General features: G+C 43.9%; 1 protein-coding gene across 1 annotated transcript; it reads right to left on the bottom strand.

Moving 5' to 3' along the window:
- Positions 1 to 1516: 1516 nt before the first annotated feature.
- On the bottom strand, positions 1517 to 19736 carry qrfpra (pyroglutamylated RFamide peptide receptor a). Its single transcript, XM_038960800.1, has 6 exons — positions 19397 to 19736; positions 10111 to 10269; positions 5486 to 5547; positions 5116 to 5351; positions 4635 to 4732; positions 1517 to 1908 (listed from the first exon to the last, which is right to left on the bottom strand). The coding sequence occupies exons 1-6, from the start codon at positions 19734 to 19736 to the stop codon at positions 1517 to 1519; spliced, it is 1287 nt and encodes a 428-aa protein (XP_038816728.1).
- Between the last annotated feature and the right edge of the window lie 6424 nt (positions 19737 to 26160).

The raw sequence follows: 26160 nt of genomic DNA, 5'->3' as shown, positions 1-26160 counted from the left end.
TGTGGCAGATGTACAAAACTCCTAAGGCATAAAAGTTCTTAAAGAATCAATGTCCATCATTAATTAAAATGACAATTGGACAGGTAAAGATGTATGCTTAGATAACCTATGCAAAAAAATATACTTATTTTTAATTTTATGTTTTACATAGAATTAAGAATAATGATTATGGCTCTAGATTGCAGGAAAATATTGTTTCAGGTTCTTAGAAAAAAGCAAATTTCTCCGAATACCACCCACCTTCCATTCTCACGTACTTCGTGCACCTTCTAAAATAATGGGTGCATGACATTTTTTATTTTATTTTATTAAGGTCCCCATTAGCAAACACCAATGGCGACAGCTAGTCTTACTGGGGCCCGACACATAACGAAAAATACATGACAAAATACTTTACAATTTACATATACTGAACAAAAATATAAACGCAACATGCAACAATTTCAAATATTTTACTGAGATACAGTTCATATAGGAAATCAGTCAATTAAAAAAAAAAATCATTAGGCCCTAAACTATGGCTTTCACGTGACTGGGCAGAGGCGCAGCCATGGGTGGAGCTGGGAGGTCACTTGGGAGGCAGTATGTTTTCTTGAATTTCTTCTGTACCTGGGGGCTGTGAGAAGACCCAATTTGGAATTTCCAACACATTGTCTCTTATAAAAACAAGAAGCCATGCAGTCAGGCCTATCTACATCTGCCAACCTGTTCAACAGCCACACCATTCATTACCAGATTCAGCCGAGGCCTAGAACTTAGGGAATGATTTTACCAAATACAATGCTCTTAGTTTTAGAGATCTTCAGGACCAGTTTATTACTGGTAACCCATTCTAAAGCAGACTCCAACTCTTTGTTTAGGATTCCAGTGATTTCACTAGCTGCCCCTGCATGACACATTCCTACGCTTTCATCTGTTGTCAAAGAAAATTGAAAAATACTTCACAGCACAGTTTTATTTAATGCCACAACAATGTATGCACAAACATCACAAATAATACATAACTCTGGAGGATACCAATACCCTACCTATAGTCAGTTTTCAAAGGCAGCGCTATAAAACCATTATTTTTCCTAAGTAGAGGAAAAATAAGGTAGATAAATACAATATGGATGATTGATGCCACATATTCTCTCTCCAGAGTCCAGAATCTCATGTCTAAGGTCACACAGGAGTAGAGTGGTCATATCCATTATTTTTCAGATACAAATCTAATCCAGAAAAGAAACCTACACACTGATTTTAGGTGTCCTTTAAAAGTAACTGGTCCTTTTATTTAGGATCATCAATCACTTGATTCAATTGTAACCTCACTGTTGATAATAGATGCCATTTTACAGACGCTTCCATCTAAAGTGACTTACAGTCATGCATACATACATTCTACGTATGGGTGGCCCCGGGAATCGAACCTACAACCCTGGCGGTGCAAGCTCTACCAACTGAGCCAAGCAGGACCACATTAGGGAACAGAAGTCCCAAATCTAATCTAGGCATATCTACATCTGACTTCCACTCATGTCTGTGGCTCACAGGTCACAAACGAGATCTTCTCCTCTGCATAGGATAAAGCTGTATTTAGCTGTGAGGCCCCATTCTCAATCCCACCAATCTGTGTCCTGGTGGCCTGTACGATGGACATGTCTTCCAAGATGGCCGCCTCTTGTCTGTCCCTCGGTCGGGTAAAACGGACATGCAGTTTGGATCTACTGGTGACATCTAGAGCTCCAACCCTCTGGTTTGGCCGTTGGCAGCACTGGGAGAAGGTGGACACACAATTCTTCTGGAAGTTCTCATTCATGAAGGCGTAGACGATAGGGTTGTTGAAGGAGTTGGAGAAACCGATGGCCTGGGCGATGGCCATGATCATGTTCACCGTGATGTCGTTGAACTGCTCGTCCAGGTAATCTGAGGATGGGAATGATAATGTGGAATTTAATTGGGTGGGATTGTTAGATAATGTGGTACTTAATCCTTAATAATCGATTGACGCACCCGGGTGTCAATCTAATTGACATAATACAAAAATACCCATCAATATCCATCTGTTTAAAGGGATACTTCAGAATTCTGGCACTGTTCTTTATCTACTTCCCCAGAGACAGAAACTCATGAATACCATGTCAGCCTTCCGCATCTGCGGTGGAATGTGGCAGAGCTACAGCGCTGTTTGTCAGACCAGGAGACATCCCGAAAATTGGTCTTCTCACAAAAACATCTATAGCGTCTGAACAGTTTGACCACACTATGGAAAGATGAGACTTTCATGAACACGATGGTGTTCTCCATTTTGCTCTATGACTCCCACAAGTGTCCCGGGACTCGTCTGAAGGTAACGAGGTACCGGTAAAAAAAAATGGAAGTATAGAAACAGTTTTGTGCCAACAAAAAAGGGGGTTAAATATGTGTACCAAAAAAATATATTTCCTGAGCTTTTCTTATATCTCCTAGATATAGGACAGACACTTCAAAACCTTGTTCCTTATTATTTATATTTTGTCTGTTTTGCCATTTATGAATGCGTTATTCAGTGCATTTCTATGGGCAAAAGTAGTAAAGGCCAAATTCAATAATTCTTCAAACATATACAGTACCAGTCAAAAGTTTGGACACACCTACTCATTCAAGGGTTTTTCTTTATTTTTACTATTTTCTACATAGTAGAATAATAGTGAACAAAAGCTGAAGAACATACGCACATCCAGGTGCTTTCTGCAGGTGCTGGAGTTGTAGGCAAACTCATGGAAAACAGAAAGGAAAACACTGCAGACTGCTGCTCATGCTACCAGATGATATTTATTAACAATGTTTCGACCCTTAGGGCATAGTGAAGTCATCAAAACTATTAAATAACACATATGGAATCATGTAGTAACCAAAAAATTGTGTTAAACAAATCAAAATAGATTTTATATTTGAGATTCTTCAAAGTAGCCACCCTTTGCCTTGATGACAGCTTTGTACACCCTTGGCATTTCAATTAACAGGTGTGCCTTGTTAAAAGTTAATTAGTGGAATTTCTTTCCTTCTTAATGCAATTGAGCCAATCCGTTGTGTTGTGACAAGGTAGGGGTGGAATACAGAAGAAAGCTCTATTTGGTAAAAGACCAAGTCCATATTATGGCAAGAACAGCTCAAATAAGCAAAGAGAAACAAAAGTCCATCATTACTTAAAGACATGACAGGCAACCCTGAAAATTTTAAGAACTTTGAAAGTTTCTTCAAGAGCAGTCGCAAAAACCATGAAGCGCTATGATGAAACTGGCTCTCATGAGGACCGCCACAGAAAAGGAAGACCCAGTTACCTCTGCTACAGAGAATAGGTTAATTAACTGCACCTCAGATTGCAGCCCAAATAAATGCTTCACAGAGTTCAAATAACAGACACATCTCAACATCAACTGTTCAGAGAAGACTGTGTGTGAATCCGGTCTTCATGGTCGAATTGCTGCAAAGAAACCACTGCTAAAGGACACCAATAATAAGAAGAGACTTGCTTGGGCCAAGAAACACGAGCAATGGACATTAGACCGGTGGAAATCTGTCCTTTGGTCTGATTAGTCCAAATTTGAGATTTTTGGTTCCAACCGCCGTGTCTTTGTGAAACGCAGAGTAAGTGAACAGATGAACTCTGGATGTGTGGTTCCCACTGTGAAACACGGAGGAGGAGGTGTGGTGGTGCTTTTCTGGTGACACTGTCTGTGATGTATTTAGAATTCAAGGCACACTTAACTAGCATGGCTACCACAGCATTCTGCAGCGATACGCCATCCCATCTGGTTTGCGCTTAGTGGGACTATCATTTGTTTTTCAACAGGACAATGAACCCAAACACACCTCCAGGCTGTGTAAGGGCTATTTAAACAAGAAGGAGAGTGATGGAGTGCTGCATCAGATGACCTGGCCTCCACAATCACCTGACCTCAACCCAATTGAGATGGTTTGGGATGAGTTGGACCGCAGAGTGAAGGAAAAGCAGCCAACAAGTGCTCAGCATATGTGGGAACTCCTTCAAGACTGTTGGAAAAACATTCCTCATGAAGCTGGTTGAGAGAATGCCAAGAGTGTGCAAAGCTGTCATCAAGGCAAAGGGTGGCTACTTTGAAGAATCTTTGATTTGTTTTGTTTTGTTTAACACTTGTTTAGGTTACTACATGAATTCATGTGTTATTTCATAGTTTTGATGTCTTCTATTATTCTACAATGTAGAAAATAGTAAAAATAAAGAAAAACCCTTGAATCAGTCGGTGTCCAAACTTTTGACTGGTATTGTATATATTTTTTTGTTATTCCTACAGGGGACCTAAAATTCTAAATCAAATAGCTAAATGATCCATGGAATGACCATCTTAAAACCATTCCATGATCCATGGGTATGAACATCTTAAAACCATTCCATGTTAGCTTAATAGAACCCGCCCCCCCTCCAACATTTGTCTTAATAACTTATTTCCAGTCTCCCCATAGTTTTTTTCTTCATAACAGCAATAAACTAACAATAGGATGCAAAGCAGCCTCTCCATTCTCCCTGGGACCTCCATCTCCGGGTCTCACTTCCAATCAACTTTCAGATCAACTGAAGGATGTAAAGAAGAGAAGTGTCTTATGGCTATTGGCTCCTCAGACAGACTTACTATAGTCAGAGAGCATGTGGACGGTGTGGAATGGGGCCCAGCACACAGTGAATAGCACCACAATGGTAATCATCATCTTGATGGCTCTCCTCTTCCTTCTAATCACCAACAAAGAATAAGAATCACATTAATCTGTCGGGTTAACATGAGGAAACTTTTTGGATCATATGATAATATTCTTATACTCAGTATTCAGTGAAATGATCATAATTATGTCACGGACAGGATCTTCCACGGGAGTAACCAACATCTTGAGCACCAGACCAACAGGATATTCTTTCTTGACACTGATTTTGAAGTCGCAGGCAGAGGGGCTACCTTATTAAAAGACCATGAGCAACCATGTACCGACTCATGTCCGCTGCAATCACTCTGTACCTACAGAATGTAACTACCATGTATGTGTATAGGTTGTTGGACACACAAGTTTTTTATGGAGTCATTTTGTGAGGTATCATACATACAGTATCTCTATACAGACCTGGAGATCTTTCCCACCTCTCCCTGGTTCATGGTGTTAAGTACAGAGGAGTCGCCCACCCTCTTGCGGATCCACAGTTCGATCCCTATCCGTGTGTAGAGGATCAACATGGCCGCCAGGGGCAGGAGGAACAGAACTACCAGGATGAAGGTGGCATACAGCTGTCTGTGTGAGGCTGAGCGCCAACGCTCCTGGCAGCACACGTGGTGTAGGTCGTATAGGAAGTCATACTTCACCTGGAGAGAGAGACACGCGTGAATACACAAACACAAACACACACAAAGTAATCACAGATCTAAAACAACTGGACATGGAAATAGCTTAAAAGCAATTGGCAGGAGTACTACGCAGAGTGTAGTATCTTACCCACCTCTAACTGTTGCACCAACAACATGGGAGATCCAACAATCATGGATGCAAGCCAAACAACTCCTAGTCAAAGAGAACAAAGAGACAATCTCACAGAGCAAAATGAAGACATGGTTCTACCAGTGCCGTAACTACATATGAGGACACAGAAGTCCGGACCTCAGTAAAAAAAAAAATATATATATATATAGTACACACTACCGTTCAAAAGTTTGGGGTCACTTAGAAATGTCCTTGTTTTTGAAAGAAAAGCATATTTTTTGTCCATTACAGGTTTTTTTGATTGCTTAAGCACGATTTTCAAAACAGGGCCCGTGTTTTCAAAACACTACACACAATTAGCACAACCACACACCCAATTAGCAAAACACTACAGATCCTTTGCAAAATTAAACACTCTTGTAAAAACTATACACTTCTTTTTAAAAACCACACTTTGTTACCATATGAAACACACACGTTTCACATTACTATACTCTGTTTGCACGAGTTACACTCTGCTGTGATAAACCTAAAACACTTTTAGCACTTCTACTTCCCTATGATTAGAGTAGGCTACTATCAACAAAGTACAAATATAATGTCAATTCACCAAACACTACACAAGACCAATGTTGCAGACTGAAGAAACGAATTTATTTCTCAACACGCCCAAAATGTTGACATGGAGATTCATAATACTGTAACCAAACGTCACTTTACGTATTGTAAGTTAAAAAAAACACAAAAAAAACTAGACATTGTCTCTTCGCCTAGCTGGATCTGGCCAGAGAATTTCATCAACATCGCAGGCAATGTTGTCATTAGCAAGACACCTTGGAAAGAAACGTCTTGAATGACGAATCCATCCTTGCATTGCTGCTACCTCCATCTGGTCACAGGCCTCCTCCATGGCTTGGATGAGGGGTACCTCAGCCTGGAGACGGAGATCATATACCTTCCACCGCCATGCCGAGAAAAACTCTTCTATAGGGTTGAGGAATGGAGAGTATGGTGGAAGATATAGGACGGTGAAATGTGGATGTTGCTGAAACCAGTTCTGAACCAGAGCAGAGCGGTGGAAAGACACATTGTCCCAGACAACAATGTATTGCATATGATCGATTTGATTTGCTGCTGTTATGTTGTGCAATTGGTCCAAGAATGTAAGTATGAGTGCTGTGTTGTAAGGGCCCATATGGGCATGGCGGTGGAGGACCCCATTCTGTGTAATGGCTGCACAGAGTGTTATATTACCCCCACGTTGCCCTGGGACATTGACTATAGCCCTGTGGCCAATGATGTTTCTTCCCCTCCTTCGTGTTCTCGTCAGGTTGAACCCAGCCTCATCTACGTTAATGAACTCATGCTGGATCTCCTCTCCATCCATTCGTAAAACTCTCTGAAAAACAGTGTCAGGCAAAATTGTGTAGTTCAGTGTAGATCTAGTATACATATTACAGTACAGTAAAAGATTATGAGACAGTATGCAAGATCACACTGCTAAAGTGAGTACATACCTCTGCATAATCATGCCGCAGTCGTTTCACCCTTTCGGAATTGCGCTCGAAAGGCACTCGATAAATTTGCTTCATTTGAATATGTTTTTTTTTTTAGAATGCGTGCCAGTGTTGCTGTTGAGACCTGATGGATATCGTTGAAAATGGCGTGGTTATTGATGTTAGCTTGGAGCTGCTTGAGTGTTATAGCATTGTTGGCCAAAACCATGTTTACTATCTCCCTCTCTTGCTGTTCTGTGAACATAGGAGGCCTTCCCCCTTGTCGTCCCTGACCCTCAATCCTATGTAGAAAAAAAAACAGTATACAATAGTACAGTAATTTCACAGGAAAAGGTAACAGAAGTGCTGATAGTGCATAGAATACAGTACTGTAAGCAGTTACTGAAACCGTGCAGATGTTTTTGATATGATATTTTTACAATACCTATTTTCCAGTCTAAATGTTCTCATCACACTTGCCACTGTATATCGGCTTAGATTTGGCTGTACTCGCAGTCTAGCCTCCCTCAGCGTCAGGCCGTGGTTGACAACATGGTCAACCAGTGTTGCGCGGATCTCATTTGTCAGATTCGGTCCTCTTTGAGCACCTTCTTGTCTTCCTCTTCCTCCTCCTTCTCCTCGTTCTCCTCTTCCTCGTTCTCCTCGTCGTCCTCGTCCTCCTCCTCCTCCTCCTCGTCTTACTCTTTCTCTGACTCTTTCCATTGTGCTTGAAGACCGATGAACTCACCTGCTGCTTTTTATAGTGCTTATACACCTGATTGGTGTGTCTACAATTAAGTAAACGAGTGTTTGCACACCTGATGACTGTGTTGAACCAATTGGTTGGACGGTGTGGTAATTTGACAGTCAGTGCTTTGGTATTGCAAGGACGTGACTTCATGATAGATTTTTGTGTGTAATGTATGTTAAGTGTGTTTAGTGTTTTGCAAATCACTGTGTGTAGAGTTTTGCAACAAGTGTGAGGTTGACAATGTGCTTATAGTTGTGCAAATATGGGCTGATGTTTTGCTTCTTGAGTGTAAGGTTTTGCTAATAGTGTACTACTTTTAATTTTAGTGTGTAAGCAATCCAAAAAAACTGTAAAATAACAAAATTTATCAGAAATACAGTGTAGACATTGTTAATGTTGTAAATGACTATTGTAGCTGGAAACAGTTGATTTTTTTTTTATTTTTTTTATTTTATTTATTTATTTAAATTTTATCCCCTTTTCTCCCCAATTTTTCGTGGTATCCAATCGCTAGTAATTACTATCTTGTCTCATCGCTACAACTCCCGTACGGGCTCGGGAGAGACGAAGGTCGAAAGCCATGCGTCCTCCGAAGCACAACCCAACCAAGCCGCACTGCTTCTTTAACACAGCGCGCCTCCAACCCGGAAGCCAGCCGCACCAATGTGTCGGAGGAAACACCGTGCACCTGGCCCCCTTGGTTAGCGCGCACTGCGCCCGGCCCGCCACAGGAGTCGCTGGAGCGCGATGAGACAAGGATATCCCTACCGGCCAAACCCACCCTAACCCGGACGACGCTAGCCCAATTGTGCGTCGCCCCACGGACCTCCCGGTCGCGGCCGGCTGCGACAGAGCCTGGGCGCGAACCCAGAGACTCTGGTGGCGCAGTTAGCACTGCGATGCAGTGCCCTAGACCACTGCGCCACCCGGGAGGCCCGGAAACAGCTGATTTTTAATGGAATATCTACATAGGCGTACAGAGGCCCATTATCAGCAACCATCACTCCTGTGTTCCAATTGCACGTTGTGTTAGCTAATCCAGGTGTATCCTTTTAAAAGGCTAATTGATCACTAGAAAACCCTTTTGCAATTATTAGCACAGCTGAAAACTGTTGTTCTGATTAAAGAAGCAATACAACTGGTCTTCTTTAGACTAGTTGAGTATCTGGAGCATCAGCATTTGTGGGTTCGATTACAGGCTCAAAATGGCCAGAAACAAAGAACTTTCTTCTGAAACTCGTCAGTCTATTCTTGTTCTGAGAAATGAAGGCTATTCCATGCGAGAAATTGCCAAGAAACTGATGATCTCGAAACTGAAGATCTCTGTGTACTAATCCCTTCACAGAACAGAGCAAACTGGCTCTAACCAGAATAGAAAGAGGAATGGGAGGCCCCAGTGCACAACTGAGCAAGAGGACAAGTACATTAGAGAGTCTAGTTTGAGAAACAGACGCCTCACAAGTCCTCAACTGGCAGCTTCATTAAATAGTACCCGCAAAACACCAGTCTCAATGTCAACAGTGAAGAGGCGACTGCGGGACGTTGGCCTTCTAGGCAGAGTTCCTCTGTCCAGTGTCTGTGTTCTTTTGCCCATCTTAATTTTTTATTTTTATTGGCCAGTCTGAGATATGACTTTTTCTTTGCAACTCTGCCTAGAAGGCCAGCATCCAGGAGTCGCCTCTTCACTGTTGACGTTGAGACTGGTGTTTTGCAGGTTCTATTTAATGAATTTAATAATACTATTTAATTGAAATGCATTCCAGGTGACTACCTCATGAAGCTGGTTGAGAGAATGCCAAGAGTGTGCAAAGCTGTCATCAAGGCAAAGGGTGGCTACTTTGAAGAATCTCAAATATAAAATATATTTTGATTTGTTTCACACATTTTTTGGTTCCTACATGATTCCATATGTGTAATTTCATAGTTTTGATGTCTTCCCTATTATTCTACAATGTAGAAACTAGTAAAAATAAAGAAAAACCATTGAATGAGTAGGTGTGTCCAACCTTTGACTGGTACTGTATATATGTTGTACAAAAAAAATATATATATTTTTTTTTTTGATCAATCCCAAGTTAACTATTTTTTTGTGACCAATCGCCGCTGCTCCCTGTATCCATATAATCTTACTCATTAATATCTGAAAGGACAATCTGGTCCTAGATCAGTATTCCTATTCCGATATGCTTTGTAAATAAGGCTCTGAGGAAGGCCAAACCTGATTTGACTTAAATCCTTGTATCTCAGAAGAATAAAACAACTAATCTACTTCGAATCCTGAGGAGGGTCAAAGGTGACTTTGTTCCTCTCTCCCCTAAAGAGAATAGCAAAAATTACTGTCTACTTACTGTCTACTCTAAGACAATTTGTTAATACAGGTCCATATCTTTACTTTACCCAGCATCCTGTAGGCTCTCTGTGGTGTGTACTGTCTCTTCATGCTGAGTGGATGGACGATGCCTTGGTACCTCTCCAGAGCGATGCACGCCATGGTGAGTATACCTGTCACCACTGCTGTCGTCTGGACAAAGGGAATGGTCTTGCACACCAGAACACCTATAAGAGGAGAGGGACAAAGCCTGTGTCTGAAATGGCACCCTAATTCCTATGTAGTGCACTATCTTTGACCAGGCCCAATGCATGGGATCCACAGGAGTCCTTGTCTGTGTCCGAAAGGGTGCTAGTGTACAACCTGGTGCTAGTGGACAACCTGGTGCCAGTGAAAACGGTGCTAGTGGACAACCTGGTGCCAGTGAAACCCTGGTGCTAGTGGACAACCTGGTGCCAGTGAAACCCTGGTGCTAGTGGACAACCTGGTGCCAGTGAAAACGGTGCTAGTGGACAACCTGGTGCCAGTGAAAACCCTGGTGCTAGTGGACAACCTGTTGCCAGTGAAAACGGTGCTAGTGGACAACCTGGTGCCAGTGAAACCCTGGTGCTAGTGGACAACCTGGTGCCAGTGAAAACGGTGCTAGTGGACAACCTGTTGCCAGTGAAAACGGTGCTAGTGGACAACCTGGTGCTAGTGAACAACCTGGTGCCAGTGAAAACCCTGGTGCTAGTGGACAACCTGGTGCCAGTGAAACCCTGGTGCTAGTGGACAACCTGGTGCCAGTGAAAACGGTGCTAGTGGACAACCTGGTGCCAGTGAAACCCTGGTGCTAGTGGACAACCTGGTGCCAGTGAAAACCTGGTGCTAGTGGACAACCTGGTGCCAGTGAAACCCTGGTGCTAGTGGACAACCTGGTGCCAGTGAAAACCCTGGTGCTAGTGAACAACCTGGTGCTAGTGAACAACCTGGTGCCAGTGAAACCCTGGTGCTAGTGGACAACCTGGTGCTAGTGAACAACCTGGTGCCAGTGAAACCCTGGTGCTAGTGGACAACCTGGTGCCAGTGAAAACCCTGGTGCTAGTGGACAACCTGGTGCCAGTGAAACCCTGGTGCTAGTGGACAACCTGGTGCCAGTGAAACCCTGGTGCTAGTAAACAACCTGGTGCCAGTGAAACCCTGGTGCTAGTGGACAACCTGGTGCCAGTGAAAACCCTGGTGCTAGTGGACAACCTGGTGCCAGTGAAAACGGTGCTAGTGGACAACCTGGTGCCAGTGAAAACGGTGCTAGTGGACAACCTGGTGCCAGTGAAACCCTGGTGCTAGTGAACAACCTGGTGCCAGTGAAACCCTGGTGCTAGTGAACAACCTGGTGCCAGTGAAAACCCTGGTGCTAGTGGACAACCTGGTGCTAGTGGACAACCTGGTGCCAGTGAAAACCCTGGTGCTAGTGGACAACCTGGTGCCAGTGAAAACCCTGGTGCTAGTGGACAACCTGGTGCCAGTGAAACCCTGGTGCTAGTGGTCCACCTGGTGCTAGTGAACAACCTGGTGCCAGTGAAAACCCTGGTGCTAGTGGACAACCTGGTGCCAGTGAAACCCTGGTGCTAGTGGACAACCTGGTGCCAGTGAAAACGGTGCTAGTGGACAACCTGGTGCCAGTGAAACCCTGGTGCTAGTGGACAACCTGGTGCCAGTGAAAACCTGGTGCTAGTGGACAACCTGGTGCCAGTGAAACCCTGGTGCTAGTGGACAACCTGGTGCCAGTGAAAACCCTGGTGCTAGTGAACAACCTGGTGCTAGTGAACAACCTGGTGCCAGTGAAACCCTGGTGCTAGTGGACAACCTGGTGCTAGTGAACAACCTGGTGCCAGTGAAACCCTGGTGCTAGTGGACAACCTGGTGCCAGTGAAAACCCTGGTGCTAGTGGACAACCTGGTGCCAGTGAAACCCTGGTGCTAGTGGACAACCTGGTGCCAGTGAAACCCTGGTGCTAGTAAACAACCTGGTGCCAGTGAAACCCTGGTGCTAGTGGACAACCTGGTGCCAGTGAAAACCCTGGTGCTAGTGGACAACCTGGTGCCAGTGAAAACGGTGCTAGTGGACAACCTGGTGCCAGTGAAAACGGTGCTAGTGGACAACCTGGTGCCAGTGAAACCCTGGTGCTAGTGAACAACCTGGTGCCAGTGAAACCCTGGTGCTAGTGAACAACCTGGTGCCAGTGAAAACCCTGGTGCTAGTGGACAACCTGGTGCTAGTGGACAACCTGGTGCCAGTGAAAACCCTGGTGCTAGTGGACAACCTGGTGCCAGTGAAAGCCCTGGTGCTAGTGGACAACCTGGTGCCAGTGAAACCCTGGTGCTAGTGGTCCACCTGGTGCTAGTGAACAACCTGGTGCCAGTGAAAACCCTGGTGCTAGTGGACAACCTGGTGCCAGTGAAACCCTAGTGCCAGTGAAAACCCTGGTGCTAGTGGACAACCTGGTGCCAGTGAAAACCCTGGTGCTAGTGGACAACCTGGTGCCAGTGAAACCCTGGTGCCAGTGAAAACCCTGGTGCTAGTGGACAACCTGGTGCCAGTGAAAACCCTGGTGCTAGTGGACAACCTGGTGCCAGTGAAACCCTGGTGCCAGTGAAAACCCTGGTGCTAGTGGACAACCTGGTGCCAGTGAAAACCCTGGTGCTAGTGGACAACCTGGTGCTAGTGAAAACCCTGGTGCTAGTGGACAACCTGGTGCCAGTGAAACCCTGGTGCCAGTGAAAACCCTGGTGCTAGTGGACAACCTGGTGCCAGTGAAAACCCTGGTGCTAGTGGACAACCTGGTGCTAGTGAAAACCCTGGTGCTAGTGGACAACCTGGTGCCAGTGAAACCCTGGTGCCAGTGAAAACCCTGGTGCTAGTGGACAACCTGGTGCCAGTGAAAACCCTGGTGCTAGTGGACAACCTGGTGCTAGTGAACAACCTGGTGCCAATGAAAACCCTGGTGCTAGTGGACAACCTGGTGCTAGTGGACAACCTGGTGCTAGTGGACAACCTGGTGCTAGTGGACAACCTGGTGCCAGTGAAACCCTGGTGCTAGTGGACAACCTGGTGCCAGTGAAAACGGTGCTAGTGGACAACCTGGTGCCAGTGAAAAACCCTGGTGCTAGTGGACAACCTGGTGCTAGTGAACAACCTGGTGCCAGTGAAACCCTGGTGCTAGTGCACAACCTGGTGCCAGTGAAAACCCTGGTGCTAGTGGACAACCTGGTGCCAGTGAAACCCTGGTGCTAGTGGACAACCTGGTGCTAGTGAACAACCTGGTGCCAGTGAAAACCCTGGTGCTAGTGGACAACCTGGTGCCAGTGAAACCCTGGTGCTAGTGGACAACCTGGTGCCAGTGAAAACGGTGCTAGTGGACAACCTGGTGCCAGTGAAACCCTGGTGCTAGTGGACAACCTGGTGCCAGTGAAAACCTGGTGCTAGTGGACAACCTGGTGCCAGTGAAACCCTGGTGCTAGTGGACAACCTGGTGCCAGTGAAAACCCTGGTGCTAGTGAACAACCTGGTGCTAGTGAACAACCTGGTGCCAGTGAAACCCTGGTGCTAGTGGACAACCTGGTGCTAGTGAACAACCTGGTGCCAGTGAAACCCTGGTGCTAGTGGACAACCTGGTGCCAGTGAAAACCCTGGTGCTAGTGGACAACCTGGTGCCAGTGAAACCCTGGTGCTAGTGGACAACCTGGTGCCAGTGAAAACCCTGGTGCTAGTGAACAACCTGGTGCCAGTGAAACCCTGGTGCTAGTGGACAACCTGGTGCCAGTGAAAACCCTGGTGCTAGTGGACAACCTGGTGCCAGTGAAAACCCTGGTGCTAGTGGACAACCTGGTGCCAGTGAAACCCTGGTGCTAGTGGACAACCTGGTGCCAGTGAAAACCCTGGTGCTAGTGGACAACCTGGTGCCAGTGAAAACCCTGGTGCTAGTGGACAACCTGGTGCCAGTGAAAACGGTGCTAGTGGACAACCTGGTGCCAGTGAAACCCTGGTGCTAGTGAACAACCTGGTGCCAGTGAAACCCTGGTGCTAGTGAACAACCTGGTGCCAGTGAAAACCCTGGTGCTAGTGGACAACCTGGTGCTAGTGGACAACCTGGTGCCAGTGAAAACCCTGGTGCTAGTGGACAACCTGGTGCCAGTGAAAACCCTGGTGCTAGTGGACAACCTGGTGCCAGTGAAACCCTGGTGCTAGTGGTCCACCTGGTGCTAGTGAACAACCTGGTGCCAGTGAAAACCCTGGTGCTAGTGGACAACCTGGTGCCAGTGAAACCCTGGTGCCAGTGAAAACCCTGGTGCTAGTGGACAACCTGGTGCCAGTGAAAACCCTGGTGCTAGTGGACAACCTGGTGCTAGTGAACAACCTGGTGCCAGTGAAAACCCTGGTGCTAGTGGACAACCTGGTGCCAGTGAAACCCTGGTGCCAGTGAAAACCCTGGTGCTAGTGGACAACCTGGTGCCAGTGAAAACTCTGGTGCTAGTGGACAACCTGGTGCTAGTGAACAACCTGGTGCCAGTGAAAACCCTGGTGCTAGTGGACAACCTGGTGCTAGTGAAAACCCTGGTGCTAGTGGACAACCTGGTGCTAGTGAACAACCTGGTGCCAGTGAAATCCCTGGTGCTAGTGGACAACCTGGTGCCAGTGAAACCCTGGTGCTAGTGGACAACCTGGTGCTAGTGAACAACCTGGTGCCAGTGAAAACCCTGGTGCTAGTGAACAACCTGGTGCCAGTGAAAACCCTGGTGCTAGTGGACAACCTGGTGCTAGTGAAAACCCTGGTGCTAGTGGACAACCTGGTGCCAGTGAAACCCTGGTGCCAGTGAAAACCCTGGTGCTAGTGGACAACCTGGTGCCAGTGAAACCCTGGTGCTAGTGGACAACCTGGTGCTAGTGGACAACCTGGTGCCAGTGAAAACCCTGGTGCTAGTGGACAACCTGGTGCTAGTGAACAACCTGGTGCCAGTGAAAACCCTGGTGCTAGTGAACAACCTGGTGCCAGTGAAAACCCTGGTGCTAGTGGACAACCTGGTGCTAGTGGACAACCTGGTGCCAGTGAAAACCCTGGTGCTAGTGGACAACCTGGTGCTAGTGGACAACCTGGTGCCAGTGAAAACCCTGGTGCTAGTGGACAACCTGGTGCTAGTGGACAACCTGGTGCTAGTGGACAACCTGGTGCTAGTGGACAACCTGGTGCTAGTGGACAACCTGGTGCCAGTGAAAACCCTGGTGCTAGTGGACAACCTGGTGCTAGTGAACAACCTGGTGCCAGTGAAAACCCTGGTGCTAGTGGACAACCTGGTGCCAGTGAAAACCCTGGTGCTAGTGAAAACCTGGTGCTAGTGGACAACCTGGTGCTAGTGGACAACCTGGTGCTAGTGGACAACCTGGTGCTAGTGGACAACCTGGTGCCAGTGAAAACCCTGGTGCTAGTGGACAACCTGGTGCTAGTGGACAACCTGGTGCCAGTGAAAACCCTGGTGCTAGTGGACAACCTGGTGCTAGTGGACAACCTGGTGCCGGTCTATTATCAAACCACCCTGCTCAGTGCTAATTCTGTTGAGTGCTAATTATATTAGCACTCAATAAAGAAAGAATAAATCATGTAATGGACAATTTTCTACTTGATTTGGTGCACAATTCAATTCTTATATGCATGACCAGAGATGTGACAGCAAATATTGTTCTTCTTTACCTCCAGTCTTATACAAATCTGTATCTTGTGTAACGGTTTAGTCAAACGCGTTTGTGCTTATGAAGGTGAAATACCTGAATGCTTTTCCTAGGAATGTGTCTTGTTGCTAATCAATGGAAGGCTTACGAAAATGTTATGTGTTGTGTTTTAACATACTTACACTCTATGTATCTGTTTGCTTAACAATGGAAGGATTATGTATGATATAATGAGGACATAATAATAATTGAATGATTTTCCCAAAAATGTGTCCTTTTGATTGATAACAGAAGGTTGATATTGATGCTTGAATGCTTTTACTAGAATCTGTTTATTTGATTGACAGAGGATCGACTTAGAGGTATACTATCAGTGATGTGTCTGTTCGCAGGATAATGATACTTGAATGATTTTCCTAGAAATGTGTTCTTTATGCCAGACAATTAAGGCAAATCATAGAAATTTTACCAGAATTTGTTTGTTGGCAGGAGAATGGAAGAGGTATTGGGAAAATGTCAGTTAAAGGTCCAAAATTATTGGCACTCTTGATAAAGCTGAGCAAAAAAGACTGTATAAAATAAATAATATAAATACTGAGCTATATTGAAAGCTCAAAAAAATGGGAAATTATATTATCTTATACTAATACAATTGCTCAGATAAAGAGATGTTGTTTGACAAGTAATGGTGTGCGTGGCCAAAGATCTTTATTTCAAATAAAAATCTAATCAAATATTAATTGACTTTCTGGTCAGATGACATGAAAATAGAGCTCTTCAACCATGCACACCAGTCAGTCGGGGTCTCAGCTTACTGTTAGTTAGGATAGTAGAATACACAACGTGCAATTTCGAAATTTGAGCAGTTTTCCTCTTGTTATTTCAGTCACTGACAGTCACTCAGTTAGACCATGTCATCTAACATTTTATAGATTGCTGGTTAAGTTAGTCTAGCCAGCTATCTAAACCTTGTAGTAATAATGGCTGAATTACTGACCAGGCACGCAAGGCACGTGCCCTGGGGCCCTGACCTCTAGGGGGCCCCAACTGAATTTTTTTGTCTCTCTCACTCAGATATCATATGAACATGGCAAAATGTTTAGAATGGCAGGAAATTAGCTTTAGAGAGGGTTTCACTCTGTGATGTGTTGTGTTGGATTTGATCAAAACCTGATGTTTTTAATTTAGGCCAAAAGTTCATTTCTTTACGATGCTGTCTTGCATTATTACTTTTAAGGGCTTTGCAAACAGGATGGTAATTTGGAAAGTGATTTTTTTTTTTAAACACAGACTTCCTTCTTTTCACTTTGTCATACAGGCCAGTAATGTGGAGTGAATGCAATGAGCTCAGCCAATGAATTCTCTTGACTGTTTTAAAATCATCTTCAGCCTCAGAGAAATATCCATGAGCAGTTTCCATTTTATTCTGCAGCTCAGTAAGGAAGGATGGCCAGATCTTTACAGTATCTGGGTGATATGGGGTCTGGGGAGGCAGGTAGCCTAGTGGTTAGAGCGTTGGGCCAGTAACCAAAAGATCAATAGATAAATCCCCCGAGCTGACAAGGTAAAAATCTGTCATTCTGCCCTGGAACAAGGCAGGTAACCCACTGTTCCTAGGACATAATTGTAAATAAGAATGTGTTCTTAATTGACTTGCCTAATTAAATAAAAGGTCAAATAAAAACATGACACACCACCCACAGATTACCATACTCAAAAAGATATTCAGTGGCTAGGATTTTTTTTTTTTTTTTACCTCCCCTGATCTATGCCTGTCTAAAAATGTATTCCATACTTTTAAAGCTCATTGGTTGCTCTGAGGTTGAATCCTTGCTTGACATTCACTATCCAACTGAGTGCCTTGCAGAGACAGGGGAAATTATTCTTAAATCATGAGAATCTCTACTTTTGCAAACATGGACCTTATTCAACAAATTGCGCGATTCTTTACGAAAATAGAGTGTGTGTTTGTGTGTCCCAAACGGTATCATGCTGCCTATATAGTGCACTACTTTTGACCAGGCCCTATGGTCTCTGGTTTAAAAAAGTAGTGTACTACCTAGGGAATAGGGTGCTATTTGGAACATATCTGTGGTGTTGTAATCTAATAATGAAACATCCCATTCTGGTTGCATTCATCATTTCTAATCAGTGGTCCTCATTAAATTGTCACCATGTTGAAACTAGACATGATTTAAAGTTCATGTTTTATGTCATGAAATTAAGTAGACCAATCAATATGAAGACATGAAACCCCATGGAGCCACAGCTTTGAAACCCCATGGAGCCACAGATTTGAAACCCCATGGAGCCACAGCTTTGAAACCCCATGGAGTCACAGCTTTGAAGCCCCATAGAGCCACAGATTTGAAACCCCATAGAGCCACAGATTTGAAACCCCATGGAGCCACAGATTTGAAACCCCATAGAGCCACAGATTTGAAACCCCATGGAGCCACAGATTTGAAACCCCATGGAGCCACAGATTTGAAACCCCATGGAGCCACAGATTTGAAACCCCATGGAGCCACAGCTTTGAAACCCCATGGAGTCACAGCTTTGAAGCCCCATAGAGCCACAGATTTGAAACCCCATAGAGCCACAGATTTGAAACCCCATGGAGCCACAGCTTTGAATCCCCATGGAGCCACAGCTTTGAATCCCCATAGAGCCACAGATTTGAAACCCCATAGAGCCACAGATTTGAAACCCCATGGAGCCACAGATTTGAAACCCCATAGAGCCACAGCTTTGAATCCCCATAGAGCCACAGATTTGAAACCCCATAGAGCCACAGCTTTGAATCCCCATAGAGCCACAGATTTGAAACCCCATGGAGCCACAGATTTGAAACCCCATGGAGCCACAGATTTGAAACCCCATGGAGCCACAGCTTTGAAACCCCATGGAGCCACAGCTTTGAAACCCCATAGAGCCACAGCTTTGAATCCCCATAGAGCCACAGATTTGAATCCCCATAGAGCCACAGATTTGAAACCCCATGGAGCCACAGCTTTGAAACCCCATAGAGCCACAGATTTGAATCCCCATAGAGCCACAGATTTGAATCCCCATAGAGCCACAGATTTGAAACCCCATGGAGCCACAGATTTGAATCCCCATAGAGCCACAGATTTGAATCCCCATAGAGCCACAGATTTGAATCCCCATAGAGCCACAGCTTTGAAACCCCATGGAGCCACAGCTTTGAAACCCCATGGAGCCACAGATTTGAAACCCCATAGAGCCACAGATTTGAAACCCCATGGAGCCATTGGTTTTTAGTGTGAATGTTTAGTAGCCTCCACTTTACCTCTGCTTTCTCACACTATTTGTTATGTAGTCAGAACTTATAACAGCAAACTGTAAAGCCTTAGTTATTATTGGGTTGTCTGTAGTGAACGAAATAGGTTATATTACCCTGAGAAAAAAGTAAATGAAGTTATATTAAATCTTCGATTTTGAATTTATTTTATAAGGTGATGCACCAAATTGTAGATGACTCAATAGCTGTGGTTTTGAAAGTCGTGGCTCTCCCATTATCATAATAGGCCTAACCATCCAGAATTCATGTTAGGCGACTTTTTACCAAATAGGCTCAATTTATAAGTGAATCACTTCATAAAACACAGATAGATAATACTCTCTCACCTCCCAGCCACTCGGATGAGATGTTCTGCAGTAAAGTGAACGGGATGCAGAAGAACGAAATCAGGAGGTCGCTCACTGCTAGAGAACAAATGAAGATGTTCGTGGCAGTTTGGATTCCCCGCTTTCTCACCACGATGTAAACAACCAAACTATTTCCAAGTAGTGCCAGCAAGAAAATAACCGCGTACACAATCACGAACGCTGTCTTGGCTCCAGGTGGAAGCTCAGGCGTATAAACCAGCGGTTGGATTTTGTAGATTTCAATAAAGTCCTGACGCGTTAAATTATAACGGTAAAGTAGCTCTTGCAGGGCCTCTGGAGTTATTTTCGTATCCCCCATAGTAAGTGACGGATTACTATTATTTCATTTGCTGTCTGGCTAATTTATTTCACCTTTATTTAGGCAGAGCGGTGTCCTTATTAGAGACTTATTGAAGCGATAAGTCGTGATAAAACCCCGGCTGTGTCCTGTGCACCACCCGAGACGTGTGCGATAATGCGTGAGTAGCCTATTCCTCTCTCCGTGTGGAGGCTCCAGTTGTGCCATGCTAGCTCTCCCAGGCTACTACACAACCGCTGCATCGCGCGCTGGCATGCGTCATCACTCAATAATCATTAGACTATATATAGGACGTTGATAAGAGAACATTTAACCCCCCATGTATCCCATAGCTGCATTGAAATATTGATGAAGATGATGGTTATGGGATAGAAAGGAGAGCCTGTTTATGGTTCAAGGATGGTGTTCTATCCAGATTTGCTCCTTCTCTGACCAAGTTCAGATAAATCAAATTATTGTAATTAGAGTCAATTTCAGGTCAAATTGTCCTCAACCCACTAAGTGGTTTTAAGATCATATATATATATATATACAGTGGGGGGAACAAGTATTTGATACATTGCCGATTTTGCAGGTTTTCCTACTTACAAAGCATGTAGAGGTCTGTAATTTTTATCATAGGTACACTTCAACTGTGAGAGACGGAATCTAAAACAAAAATCCAGAAAATCACATTGTATGATTTTTAAGTAATTAATTAGCATTTTATTGCATGACATAAGTATTTGATCACCTACCAACCAGTAAGAATTCCGGCTCTCACAGACCTGTTAGTTTTTCTTTAAGAAGCCCTCCTGTTCTCCACTCATTACCTGTATTAACTGCACCTGTTTGAACTCGTTACCTGTATAAAAGACACCTGTCCACACACTCAATCAAACAGACTCAAACCTCTCCACAATGGCCAAGACCAGAGAGCTGTGTAAGGACATCAGGGGTAAAATTGTAGACCTGCACAAAGCTGGGATGGGCTACAGGACAATAGGCAAGCAGCTTGGTGAGAAGGCAACAACTGTTGGCGCAATTATTAGAAAATGGAAGAAGTTCAAGATGACGGTCAATCACCCTCGGTCTGGGGCTCCATGCAAGATCTCACCTCGTGGGGCATCAATGATCATGAGGAAGGTGAGGGATCAGCCCAGAACTACACGGCAGGACCTGGTCAATGACCTGAAGAGAGCTGGGACCACAGTCTCAAAGAAAACCATTAGTAACACAAGCATCTCAAGGTCCTGGAGTGGCCTAGCCAGTCTCCAGACCTGAACCCAATAGAAAATCTTTGGAGGGAGCTGAAAGTCCGTATTGCCCAGCGACAGCCCCGAAACCTGAAGGATCTGGAGAAGGTCTGTATGGAGGAGTGGGCCAAAATCCCTGCTGCAGTGTGTGCAAACCTGGTCAAGAACTACAGGAAATGTATGATCTCTGTAATTGCAAACAAAGGTTTCTGTACCAAAAATTAAGTTCTGCTTTTCTGATGTATCAAATACTTATGTCATGCAATAAAATGCTAATTAATTACTTAAAAACCATACAATGTGATTTTCAGGATTTTTTTTTGGATTCCGTCTCTCACAGTTGAAGTGTACCTATGATAAAAAAATGACAGACCTCTACATGCTTTGTAAGTAGGAAAACCTGCAAAATCGGCAGTGTATCAAATACTTGTTCTCCCCACTGTATATACACTGAACTAAAATATAAATGCAACATGTTAAGTGTAGGTCCCATATTTCATGAGCTGAAATAAAAGATCCCAGACATGTTCCATACACACAAAAAGATTATTTCTCTCAATTGTTGTGCACAAATTTGTTTACATCCCTGTTTGTGAAACCATCCACCTGACAGGTGTGGCATATCAAGAAGCTGATTAAACAGCATGATCCTTACACATGTGCACCTTGTGCTGGGGACAATAAGTTCACTCTAAAATGGGCAGTTTTGTCACACAACGCAATATCACAGATGTCTCAAGTTTTGAGGGCGCGTATAATTAGCATATTGACTGCAGGAATGTTCACCAGAGCTGTTGCCAGAGAATTTAATATTAATTTCTCTACGTCGTTTTAGAGAATTTGGCAATACTTCCAACCAGTCTCACAACCTCAGACCATGTGTAACCACGCCAGCCTAGGACCTCCACATCTGGCTTCTTCACCGCCAGAATCATCTGAGGGGGTGCTGAGGAGTATTTCTGTCTGTAATAAAGCCCTTTTGTGGGGAAAACCTCATTTGGATTGACTGGGCCTGTCTCGACCAATGGGTAGGCCTGGCTCCCAAGTGGGTGGGCCTATACCCTTACAGGCCCATCCATGGCTGCACCCCTGCCCAGTCATGTGAAATCCATAGATTAGGGCCTAATGAATTTATTTCAACTGACTGATTTCCTTATATGAACTGTAACTGTCCACATATATGGTGGATGTGGTAGAGTTATGCATTTTCATCAGAATGGCATTTGACAACATGAGTACAAAGGAGGAACTAGTCGCCATTTTGCCACTGAAAAGACATAAAAGGGGCAAAGATATTGTTCAAGATTTTATGGAGTTTGCTAACAAATTCCAACTGCCCTTTTGTAAGCTTGTCTCCATTACTACAGATGGGGCAACAGCTATGGTAGGCCACATTAGTTGGTTCGTTGCGTTGTGCGTACGAGATGATTCTTTCCCGGACTTTCTTAGTTATCACTGTAATGGCAGCCTTCCTCCTCTTCGTCTGAAGAGGAGGTGTAGCAGGGATCGGACCAAGACGCAGCGTAGTTAGTGCTCAACATGATTTAATGACAGACGATAACGTGAACACTTACAAAATACAAAAATAACAAACGTGGCAAACCGAAACAGTCCTCTCTGGTGAAATGAACACAAAGACAGGAAACAACCACCCACAAACCCCAACACAAAACAAGCCACCTAAATATGATTCCCAATCAGAGACAACACAAAACACCTGCCTCTGATTGAGAACCATATTAGGCCAAACATAGAAACAGACAAACTAGACACACAACATAGAATGCCCACCCAGCTCACGTCCTGACCAACACTAAAACAAGTAAAACACACAAGAACTATGGTCAGAACGTGACAATCACTGCGTAATTTATCAGAAAGCTTTGTGCGGGAAGATGTTAAACATGAAAGAGGTAATGGATGTTGCAATGAAGATTGTGTGTTCTATTCAAGCAAGAAGCCTACAGTGGAGGCTATTTCGCGCTCACTTAAAAGAGACTGAAGCGTGCACACAACACACCTGCTGCTGCACACGGATGTGCGGTGGCTGAGCCGAGGTACATTTTTAGGGAGATTCAGTGAGTTGTTGCCTGAAACCAAGGAGTTTCTCAAGGTCTCCAAACATGCAGAATATGCACAGCTAGAGGACACACAGTGGCTCCTGGATTTATATTTTCTCACTGACCTAACTTACATGCTTAATGAACTGAATGCAGAGCTGCAAGGAAAAGGCAAACGTAATCGACATGATCAGCTCTGTGAACACTTTTAAATGCATACGACAACTGCTCACAAGAAAGCTGCAACGTGAGGACCTGCACTTCTTTCAACACATGCATTCAGAACTTGAACATCAGGGCAAGGATACAGCACAGCTTGACAGTGGACGTTAGGTGGAGCAAGTCCAGAGCATCTTATCTGAGTTTGACAGTCGTTTCACTGACTTTGCATCACAGGAGCCTATTGCCACTTATATGTGCTTTCCTTTAGGCAGAGACATACATGTGGAAGTCAAAATCCTCCAAAATGGGATCACTTTTTCAGTTGGACACAACTATAGCCGAAACTGAAATTCTCACCCTTCAAAATGACATTCAGCTGAAATCCAGGGCAACCACTGAGATGAAGGAAGAGTTCTGGGAGCTGCTGCTGGAGGAGAAGTATCCCAACATAAGAAGATGTGCTCTCAACTTATCAGCCCTTTGTGGATCAGCCTACCTCTGTGAGTCTGCATTTTCTCACATGAAGATAATAAAGTCCTAGTACAGATCTACTATAACTGATGACCACCTTGTGGCCTGCATGAGACTTGCAACAAGCTGCTTACAGCCCTGACTATGAGAAGCTACTTGCCTCCACCCAATGCCAAAAGTCACACTAAGGTAGGAAGTGAAATGAGTTGTATTTATTTGTGGAAAACATGTTATTGGTCCACATTATATTTGGGTATCAAATAGGTATCATAACGGCAGGTCCATACTCAGTGGTTTGTTGTGTTTTATACTTTTGTTGATTGGTTTAGATTTAGATACTGGTAGATCTCATCAGGCTGGCAAAGTAGATCTCATGTCAAAGAAGGTTGGCAACAGCCCCAAAACATCACTGCTCTAGAGGAGATCTGCATGGAGGAATGGGCCAAAATACCAGCAACAGTGTGTGAAAACCTTGTGAAGACTTACAGAAAACGTTTGACCTCTGTCATTGCCAACAAAGGGTATATAACAAAGTATTGAGATAAACTTTTGTTATTGACCAAATACTTATTTTCCACCATAATTTGCAAATAAATTCATTAAAAATCCTACAATGTGATTTTCTGGATTTTTTTTCTAATTTTGTCTGTCATAGTTGAAGTGTACCTATGATGAAAATTACAGGTCTCTCTCATCTTTTTAAGCGGGAGAACTTGCACAATTGGTGCTGACTAAATACTTTTTTGCCCCACTGTATATAGGAAGATATTTTTTTCAATACAGAAAATAAAATACTATTAAAGTTGACCAACATTCATGTTACTATATTGATCTATTCCCACCCCTTTACGGTGGTATAATAAATCCCTTTGCATGGCAATAACCCTCACAGTCACAGGAGGCAGACTGAATTGTTTACCGGCAGTAATGCAAGTGTTTGTTTTTGAAAAGGTGGACAAAAACTAAACAATTGGATTGTGAAGTTCAAATAGATGATATGCTGTGTGATTGTTTTGAGTTTCCAACATATGGTGTTAGTGTTTGGAGAATCAGTGAGTGGCGCTATTCAAATGCAATCAATCTATCATGGTAGTGTGCAATCACAGACATAAACAGGTTCTGGTTTTGAATCAGGTTTTGTACATGCTGGGGGTTGAGCCTTTTCTGGAGGCTCTTAGCCTCGAGAAGCAGCCATGAAAGTTGACTCAAAGGTTTCCTCACAAATGGCCACCTATTCTCTACATATTGCACTACTTTAGTGCACTATAAGTAATGCAATATAGCAAATAGGGTGCCATTTGGGACGCAGTTACAGTGTATGAACTGTCCCTCAGAGCTCCTTTGTTCATTTAGTCCAATAAGTGTGGACCCAAACACTATGAATAGCGTAATGAAGCATTAATATATCCCTTCTGTTTTAATTAACCTACACAATAATATAGATAGACGATGTGTCTGCAGTTCATCATTAGCAGACATCAAAGTCAATTTGATGTCTGCTTCATGACAGTGAAATGCTTCTCTAATTTACATTGTTCTGCACTACTTTCACACCTGGACTAATCATATCTGAAAATATGTGATGTGATATCCCTCCTTGTGTATATGAAAATTATGGAAAGTTTTGGGTTTTAATCAAAAGTTGTTTTTGTCTAGAATAAACTTTTAATTTAATAGGACCGTCTATCATTTAATTGCTTTTTCTCTGTCTTCTTAGAATACAGTTATTATCTCAATTAGAGAGTACGTTTTCAAAATAGAATTCTGATTGTGTTTTGTTTTGCGGACAAACCCCAGCTAACCCCAATTTTACTGCATCGATTTTGTCCCCAGTCTGTTCCTAGGTTGGTAGATTCCCAGCCATTTAGAGATTCAGTTGCTGTGCCAACAATGCCCACTGTCTTCACAACCTTGTTAACACCGTTTGACGTTAGACAATGGTATTATTTGAAGCTAGCAAACAGTTTAATAAAAAACAAAAACATAATGAATGTCCAATTACCCAACACAGTCCTCTAACGAGTTGTTTGGTGGCCTGGGAGGCTTTATAACACTTTTTGTATCCTCTACACCGTATCCTCTACACTGTGTGTGTGTGTGTGTGTGTGTGTGTGTGTGTGTGTGTGTGTGTGTGTGTGTGTGTGTGTGTGTGTGTGTGTGTGTGTGTGTGTGTGTGTGTGTGTGTGTGTGTGTGTGTGTGTTTGTGTTTGTGTGTGTGTGTGCGCCAATGCACTACTATTCTCAGGCATTGTCTCGGGCCAGGGCTGTCTTTACTCCTCTGTTTATGCCTGTTATAAACAAGGTTTCATCAGGAAGAAAATAACAATCTGCTTGTCTGTGTAATATTCCGACCTATGTTTAGAACTGCCTACTCTCTCAGGGAGGTGGACAACAGTCATATTTTGATTCGTTTTACCTGGAAAGTAATGTATAGGAGCCTCAGGGGACTAATATACAGTACTGTAAGCTGTGTTTATGTTTTAGAACTTCCTCATC

This window comes from Salvelinus namaycush, chromosome 22 (genome assembly GCF_016432855.1).
Source record: "Salvelinus namaycush isolate Seneca chromosome 22, SaNama_1.0, whole genome shotgun sequence".
In the NCBI taxonomy this organism is placed as follows: domain Eukaryota; kingdom Metazoa; phylum Chordata; class Actinopteri; order Salmoniformes; family Salmonidae; genus Salvelinus; species Salvelinus namaycush.
Note: the sequence above shows the minus strand (reverse complement) of the source record. Positions and strands in the feature narration are given on the sequence as shown.

Coding starts and splice junctions, on each gene's coding strand:
- qrfpra (XM_038960800.1), bottom strand. CDS start 19,736: ATGGGGGATACGAAAATAACTCCAGAGGCCCTGCAAGAGCTACTTTAC. Junction 10,270..19,396: donor CTCATCCGAGTGGCTGGGAG/GTGAGAGAGTAT, acceptor CTCCTCTTATAG/GTGTTCTGGTGTGCAAGACC. Junction 1,909..4,634: donor CCACATGCTCTCTGACTATA/GTAAGTCTGTCT, acceptor TCCCATCCTCAG/ATTACCTGGACGAGCAGTTC.